General features: G+C 40.3%; 1 protein-coding gene across 1 annotated transcript in view; it reads left to right on the forward strand.

Moving 5' to 3' along the window:
• Positions 1-2,733: 2,733 nt before the first annotated feature.
• The window catches only part of MAP3K5 (mitogen-activated protein kinase kinase kinase 5), a 74,274-nt gene continuing 68,014 nt past the window's right edge, over positions 2,734-8,993 (forward strand). The window contains exons 1-2 of the mRNA XM_035899891.1: positions 2,734-2,875; positions 5,791-5,814. Coding sequence (XP_035755784.1) covers positions 2,753-2,875; positions 5,791-5,814 — 147 coding nt within the window. The 5' untranslated portion in view covers positions 2,734-2,752. The remainder of the gene's footprint in view (positions 2,876-5,790; positions 5,815-8,993) is intronic.

Here is an 8,993-nt window from a genome sequence, read left to right on the forward strand (position 1 = left end):
TGTCTTTTGCTCCTGTTCTGCACAGTGTGCTTCCATATCCACCCTGCTCATTAGTCTGCTGGAGCCTGAACAGACTTTCTTTGCTGCACCACAGAAGATGTGCAAGAGCATTTGCAGTGAATTGTCAGTCCCTGTCTTCAGAGTGCTTCAGCCCGAGCGCTTAGGTGTTGAGAGGGCTCGACTCTGATTCCTGCACTTGCTCAGTGTTTTACTTGCCTTGAAACTGAAATGGCAAATACTTTGATTAAGTGGGTTTTATTCCGGTATAACTGTAGAGATATTTCTTCCACCTTCACTGAAATACCATTTTGCCACTTGTGAAATTGTATTTTCCAGTTGATGGAAAACATACCGTTCACTGCAGCAGGCTGTTGGATTAACTTCATCTGGGGCAAATGAGGGCGAGAGCCTGATATATGGTGTTCTGGCAGTTTATGTATTGATGACCAAACAGTTCTTTTGGGCTTAGCTAAATCCTGGCTTTTCTGACCTAGTGAGAATTTTGATGTATGTCTACTTGAGTTTGGGCCAGCTGATCTTGACTGTAATACATGTACACACGCGTGCACACACACACAAATATATCATATATATATATTTTTTTCTTTTTGTAATGTGTTATTCTTTCCTCCATTATGGTCTCGGGAACTTGCCATTTTAACATAGGATTTCTCAAGTATTTTCTGTGCCCTGAGTTTGATCAGGCTCTATCACTTTATTTTTCTTTTTAAAGTAATATTTCTCTTTTAATCTTAGTTTTGCAACTCTTGTGAGAACACATTATCTTGCAATATTTGAGAATTAAGTCATGGCAAGTTGCGCAAATTTTCCTCCTGCTCAATGTAACAGAAGTGTACCATAGACTTCCAGTTGCTCAAGACTAGACTTTTATATGAATAAGAGTAGTTAAAAATAGAGCTTGGATTATGGCAACTTCCTAAAGAAAATAAACAAACAAGCCCTAATCTCACCCAATCAAAACAGAGTAGCAATATTGTAATTCTTGTTCGGCTTTTGTGGTATCTCAGTTTCCTAAAATTAATGGAAGTCTGTATATATGACCTTAGAAATGCACTGCCTTTTTTACTTCAAAAACATTTATTTTATGGAATCCATACTGCAGATATTTATGTGAAAGAATGAGGGAGATTCTTGGAACACAAATTACGACACTTTCAGAGAACATAATATTTGATTTTTTGAGGGGAAAAAATTCCCTTTTTCCCCCCATGTTAGTCTCTTCTCATTTAATCCTGTTTCCTGAAGAGCCTAAGCTTGTGTAAGCAAATGTTGTCTGTTCATCCCCCTGCCTGTATCTATCTTTTCTTTAGCGTTTTAATAATTTCTAAGCCTGTAGGCCAGGTACAGTAAAGTATGACTGAAGAGTAGATGTCTCAAAGATGTTACTTTTCAACAAACTGGAGAGAGACCCTTGCTGCCTTCCCAGTTGAGAGCGTGGCCACAAGGCTTATCTTTTATTGAATATCTTCATTACAGTTTTGACGATCTGAGGAAATAGTTGTGGTTAGAGGTACAATCTCTTATTAGATCAATTAGAGTAGAGAAATTTGAGGGTACGTAAGCTTTTTGCCTACAGAGCTTGGCATCAACGGGAAGGGGAAAGCAGGGAGAGACACTGGAAACCAGGCTGCTTTTTTTTTGTGTTTTTTTTTTTGTTCTGCTCTTAAGAGGACTACGTTTCTCTGAATCTTTCTTTCTTTTTTCTGAAAGAAAAAACTGAATTGGGTGAAGAGACAGGAGGGTGTTTGCAGGAGAGCTGGAGATGAGTCAGTTTTCTTGTTTTGCTCTCTTGATCCCACAAGAGTGTTGCAGTGGAAATACGCTGCCTGTTAGAACAGAAGGCTTAACTGTTTCTGCTGGCACTTTGTAATTGCCTCTTGTTCTACATCAGCGTGAACTGGGCAAGCGAAACACACGTTTTAAGAGACACTGTGGATTACATTCCTTGTTCTGTAAGCATTTGTGCGTGTGCTTAGTTGTTAATAATAAATCCTACCCGCATGAATAAAGAATTCTCCGCACAATAAAGTTCTTGCTTATATGGGGGTTTCTGCGGCTTTACATATTCATTCCCTCTTTCCTTTTCTTCTGCTGCACCGTGTCCTTTTTGTGTGTGCTCTCTCTCTCGTCTTTCTGTATGAATCAAAATAGATCTGAATGGTAATTTATATTGGAACTTTATTTTTGCCTTTCTTTCAATTTACAGCTGTTTTCTTCCAAAGTTCTAATACAGAATCTATACTGTATCTGTAATGTTGTACGTATATTGCGTGAATTTTTATTGTAACTTGCAGAGAGAGTGAAAATACAATTCAAATGTTATTTTTTCTTTTCCCCATGAGGTCATCAATTATCATGTGTATATTAACCAGATTTTATTCCCCAAGGCACCAAATGAACTTTTTGCCTTTTCTTGATTAGTGATGTTTTACCCCTCTTTACCTGAGGAAATAAAGGTCTCCCTTAAAGAAAAAAAAAAAAAAAGGGCGAGGAAGGAAGGAAGAAAGAACAGAGAAAAAAAACTAAACCACATCCTGCTGACTACATTAAAAATTCAGACATAACGGCTAAAATGGGGAAATCCCTCTAGATCTCTTATTTCCTACTTAAAATCAGGTGGTCTTATCAAACCAAATTGTGTGAAGAGATGTGACGTAGAAGTATTTGGCTGTTAGAAATATGGGACATTGACAGTTTTTCATTTCTTTCTACAGATATTGCTGTCGTAGAGATGAGTGATGCCTTCCGTCAGCCTTCCCTGTTCTACCACCTGGGAGTCAGGGAGAGCTTCAGCATGGCTAACAACATTATCCTGTACTGCGATACAAACGCGGAGTCTCTGCAGTCACTGAAGGTAGCTTTGAAAGGAAAAATGGGGTGTGTTGGGGGAAGTCACGGTTGGTCCGACTCTTGAAATGGCTTCTCTCTTTCCATAGGCCATACAGATGCCACTTGTGGTTCACAAAAGAATAGCAAAAATATTCTGAGGCCTGGAAAACATGGCCACAATGAAGTGCTAGAAAAACTCAGTTTAGTTTTCCCCAGAGAAAGACTTAGATGACTTTATCACAGTCCATTGAATACCTAGGTGTTAAATTGCTCTTTATGGAAACAGAAGTTTGACAAATTTCAGCTAAGAAATTAATGGGTTTATATTATTCATGGTTAAAATACATGGTTTTGTTATTCGAGGGAATTACTGATGTTTGGGGTAAATTGTTACAGTAATAACAGTCGGGTGAGAATGGTATTGTGTAGGGGACAGCAAAATAATCCTCAAATTTTAGCTCCTGTGTAAAGTAACAGTTTTCTGGCCAAACCTGATGGGGCCCCAGATGGCCTCTGGTATGTCTTGCTGAGTTACAGCTGTTTACATCAGGTACCTGCAGGATTACCCTGCTGGAGATTACCAGCAGCATAGCAGAGTTTGTAAAAACAAAACTTGTGTCTGGTCCTCAGGGCCACAGTTCACAGTACGGTAGGTTGGTTTATGGCAAGATGGTGGCTTAAGGTAATCTATGGGGCTGTGAATTGTGTCAGCCAAGGAGTTGATGCTTGCTTCCTCCTGCTAACTCCACTAAAGGTTTAGTAACTTCCGTGGGGATGGGGGAGGCTAGGCAACTTGAAGGCAGTCTTTACAAACACTTCCCCTCCCTCAGATTCATTGGCTCTGATCAGGAGGTGCTTTGTGCTATTGCGCTTCCATTCTAGGCATTGCTGAAAAGAAGCATTTTAGTAGGCAACTTGGTGAGTCAGACCGCAGTCTGGGCACTGCCACCTCTCATGAAGGGTTTGCTTCCACAGCTTCTGGCTAGTGCAGGAAATTTGTTTTTGATTCTGTCCCATTATTTGCAGCTTGACCCTCTATTGGGAGGGACATACCTTGAACAACTCAGTTTCTTCCCTCCAGATTTTCTTGGCAAACTTGGACTGGTTGCAATCCAATTATTTCCTTTCTTCTTGCAACACAAAGAGTATACAGATAAAAGCCCTAAAAATAAAACCGCTAATGACAAAAGACCTCTCTGTGGACTGAATTCAATTATGCAAGTACAATGATCTACAGTATAAGCAGAGCAGAATTTCATTGTACTGGGTAAGGAGCCAAACACTCAACTCCTGCTGAAAACTTCCTTGGGCACTTGGGAGAACTTTTTCCTAGTTTAGGAGCTGGACCTTGCAAATGGGTCACATGCAGGGTTCCCACTGACGTCAGTGGAAGCCCAGCTCTGCACAGGGAGGCTTGGATGTCCCAGTTACCGCTGGTACAGCGCCCACTGAAAGACTTTCTCTTGTTTCCATTAGCTTTGAGCTGGGCCCATCTTTCTGCTTTTGATTGTTTGCAGGGAAGCCTTCAGAGAGTAAGACCTTTTCCATATTATTTAATGACTGATGGAAACAAGTAGTTGTGGGCATGCCTGGGCATCTTTTGAGCAGTGTTTGTTGCTGTATTTGTTGCAGCCAGCAGACAGAGTAGAAGCAATGCAGCAGTGTGTGTACAGTTTTAATCTTGTACAGAAGGTGGTGAATTCAAAACCTGAAAATGATCATGGAGATGTAGGAAACAGAAAACTGCACCACATGATTTAACTGGGGTACCAAGCAATGTCGGTAAACTTTTGCTGGTGGAATATTCCTCTCCGCAAATGTTCAACGTCAGGTTGGATGGGGCTCTGAGCAACCTGATCTACTGAGAGATGTCCCTGCTCATGCTGGGGGCTTGGACTAGATGACCTTTAAAGGTCCCTTCAACCACAAACTGTCCTGTGGTTTTATAGAGACATATAAGTGTGTGTGTGTGTGTGTGTATATATATATGCACACACTTGTATAGGTTTGTTATTTTTTATATATATATTAAAAAACATACTTATGTCCCACACTTCAAAAGCTAGCAACAGTCACAGGTGAAGCATGCCCCCTTCAACAGGGGGAAGAGCAGTTTTATGGAAGCCTGACTTAGGCAGCATGAAAAATACACAGCGCCAAACCAAGGCACCTCGTGTATGTTTTTCATGCTATGGTGTAGGTGAAGCTGCTCAGTGGTCCCAGTGGCAGAGGTGTAGCATAGCTGTCTGATAAACCTGGCAGGATTATCGGTTGCTGGGATCAGAACTTGCTGACAAATCTTCCTGAAAGCAAGCTCACTGTCCACAAGCGGTTCACACTTTGGGCTATACCACCCAGATTAGTGTGTGAGAACCAGCTCTTTCCATCCGTGTGTGCTCTGGCTTCTTGTTCTCTTAAACTTTACATTTAAAATGCAAAGATACATTCTTCGCATCCCACTTAGTAGAGCAACGTGAATTTCAACCAGTTTTGGGATATTTTAAAACCTCATAGAAATACTGCTTTTGCTATTCCTTGGTTTCTTCTGCTGGCAGCAAAATTTTACCTACTATATTTAATTTCTCAAATCTGAGTAGATGTGTATTAATAGTCAACTTTTGGACAGCATCCCTTTTGGAAAATTTATATAGGGAGGTCTATGTACATGTGGGCATGTATGTATATACAAATGCACACACTACATATGCTGCTGTGTATAGATAGGATGTGCGTATCTACTTGGTTCCATAGTTGTTTGTCTCTCCTGGGACAATACTTGATTTATATTGATTTGATAGGCATAGAAAATATCTGCCAGCCAGCCTTTTCCTGTCATGTGTCTGTAAATGTTAATATTAGCCAGTCATACTGATCAGATATCTTTCCTAGTAGCTGTTTGGTGATGTCAACCCTTTTTATTTTCTTTTTTTTTTATTCCAGGAAATTATTTGCCAGAAGAATAATGTAAGTATGATTTCTGGATGCCAACTGAATTCTAGGCATTCCAAACTTCTGTTACATTTGAAGTTGTTTGTCTTATGTTTTCTACTTGAATCATTTAACACTCTCCTACTGTATTTTGTAGAGCTAGATGTAGAATTCTGGAAATCCTAGCAGCAAATCTGTGTGTATCACTTTGTTGCTAGGTACCGGGCTCACTTCTTACCTTGCCTCCATCTATCAGTGGTATTTTCCTTGCTGCCTTTACTTGTCTGTCATATTTTTTTACATACCATTTACATCTGTCTTTTTTTTTCCTGTTGCCTTTTTCTGTACAGTGTTCTTTAGTGTTTTTAAGAAATACTCTATTGAAAAGGAGAGTTATTTGGAAACTGATGCTCATTTTAGAAACCCACAGCTACAGCTATGAAAATATATGTGTTTATAAAGAGAGGGAGTGTGTGTATTTATTTCTGGAAGTTGCGTCCTGGAGCCTGTTAGTCCTAGTGCAGTGCGGATCCCGGTAGTCTGTCTGTGACTGCCGGTCATAAAACTGTAGGTTTCTGCACCTTGGCATCCCTCTGGTTTCTGAGGTTGGCCTTGCAAATCCCCCTTCCCTTTTTCACTCCCAAGTTCAAGGCAGGCAGACCTGTGACTGAGAACGCTGCTTTCTCAATGTGGTTTGTTCAGGAGCCGCAGGGCCAGCCGTGTCGGACTATATTATCTGGCATGTTGAGTTGTTCTTGGCCTTGCTTCAGGACTTACCGGTAGCCATATATGCAAAGATATAACTTTATAGTGGCTAGTCAGTGGTGTGCAGATACCTTGAGGTGCTATGTGTATGCTGTACAATTCCGTATATTTGAATAAACTTTTCTAAGGGGTAGATGAAGTATTTAATTTTAGAAATTGGTCAGGTTTTATTTCCCACAGTGTTAAAACTGCCATAGAAACTGAGGTATTCCTGGTTTTACTTTTCTAATTAACAGTGAAAATCATGGATTAAGTACTGACTTCTGCCAGTATTAAACACAATTCTTTGAAAAGGATGCAGTTGCCTACTATAGCTGATGGAGATTCTAAAAGTGGCTTAAAAACCAGTGTAAGCTTTGGCCCTAATGCTGCATTTTCAGTTACATAGTATTTTTTTTTAAAAAAAAAAGCAAAGAAGGTTCTATACAGAGTTTCTGTATAACTCTTCACCAAAAAGTGCTTTTTAGAGACCCACAGAATGCTGTGAATGATGTATTAGACTAAAAATCTCTCTCCTTTCTCCAATGAAAGTGGGGTAAACGATCAGTTAAGCCTTTACACAAAATGGCAGAGAACAGTAAGGCCTTTCTTGTAAATGAATGTATTGCATTCTGTATTTTTCATCCTGGTGGCCCAGGATCTAGGGAAAATGATGTGTGACTAATGTAATGTCCCTGGGAGGGTAGGGGAGCTCTGCTAGCAGGAAACCAGCAGGAGATAACTTGTACGATAGAATAAAGGGGAGATGTTGTCATCTTGTCCTATTTTTAAGTGACAGTCCCTGAAGCTCAAGGAGAGGTATGATAACTTGGCCTTCCTCTGTTTGAGAAAGGATTGTTCTGTTTTCCATTTAAATTTGGATAGGTGGCTGTGAAACTGTCATTTATCACTTTTAGAAATGTTTCAATGTATGCCACAAAAAGAATGTGTTCCTTGAGAGTCTCAGATGTTTTCAAGCACACCCACATAACATCTTGTCTGGGAGGAAGTATTTTCCCAGGGATTAGAACAGGGGAGTCAGTAAGACTGGCTTAGCGACTCTGCAAATGATTTTTTTTTTTTTCCCCTCGTTTTTGAACATGATGTCAACCAAGTTACCTGGAAGTAGACTTTTCACAATGTTGATGCATGCTTAACTATTGAATATAATTCCTCTTTCGTGAAGGTCGTGTTTGTTCATAAATCTTAAGACTCTTGGGTTAATGGATATGACAAAGGTGCTGTTCTTGAGAGGCTGTGACTGGGATGCCCACTCTTACCAAAATAGTCGTATGAATGTTTACGTGAGGTTGCAAATATGGGAAAATGAAACTCGCATATGAATAAACCAGGAGTTTAGTCTTGCTGTTCGAGAACATGTTTTTTAATAGCACGCAAACATCAGCCGTAACAGGACAATGGTATCCCTGGCACCAGGGGATTAAAAAGGCTGCAAAACAAGTACGTGCATGTGTGTATGTCTATATATATCTGTCTAACTCAAATGCCTTGTGTTTGCTTTTCCTGAACCTTGTATCCCTAAAACTTGTGGGGAGAAAAAAAAAAATCCATTACCAACGGTTTTGTTCTTTGTTGTGACTGGATTTTTGTGCTTCCTAATAATAGTCAACACAGCATTGCATAGCTAGGATAAGCTGCCTGGAGCCTGTCAGGGCAGAGCAGTGAAAGATAACATAGGCTCATTTCCTGTTATATGTGGTTTTATAGCTATTTAGTTGGACCTTTTCCAAATGTTGCAGTAGTACCAAAACCATATATTTTTACAGGGAGGGATACTTCGACAGAAGGCAGTTACTTTGATATTTGAAAGCTTAAGTTTAGTTTTTGCCGTTATCTGATTTTTGAGGTCAACCAAGCAGCAGAAGCATTCTAGAAATTACTAGTAAAGAGTTTCAGTCACAAGGAGATGTTGGTATAAAGGTTACAGTATATGGCTGTACTTTGCTTGTTTTAGCTCACCAATTTTTATTTCATCCTAGTTCTCCCTGGTTTGAATCTTATGAACTTCAGAGAAAAGCTGCAGGTCAGGTTCCAAATGGCCATTTGTTCATTTATTTTTTTTTTTAACTTCACTCCTCACTGAATCTGAGGAAGTTTAATGTGCATGCATTATACATATGGTTTGCAGCCAAGTGCAGTAGGTGGTTGCTTTTCAGCTCAGGCTGCTTGCTTGCACCAGCTTGGAGTGGTAGGTAGCCTCAGGTCTGCCTGGGGTGTGAGATGTGCTACGGCTGCTGGCCTGATCAGAAGGGCGCTCGGGAGGCAATGGGAACCATTCTGCTAGGCAGCTGACTCACAGGCAATAGCGATTAAGCAACGGGGTTAATGTTATATGGCTGGGGACTCTTATAAGAGTCTTCCTCTTCTGACACTTGGAGGGATCAGAGATTGTAATTTTTGCTGGTTTTCCACAGCCCTTCCTAACTGCTTCCTGTTCAAGGTGTAGGCTG

This window comes from Egretta garzetta, unplaced genomic scaffold (genome assembly GCF_000687185.1).
Source record: "Egretta garzetta isolate BGI_Z169 unplaced genomic scaffold, ASM68718v1 scaffold397, whole genome shotgun sequence".
In the NCBI taxonomy this organism is placed as follows: Eukaryota; Metazoa; Chordata; class Aves; order Pelecaniformes; family Ardeidae; genus Egretta; species Egretta garzetta.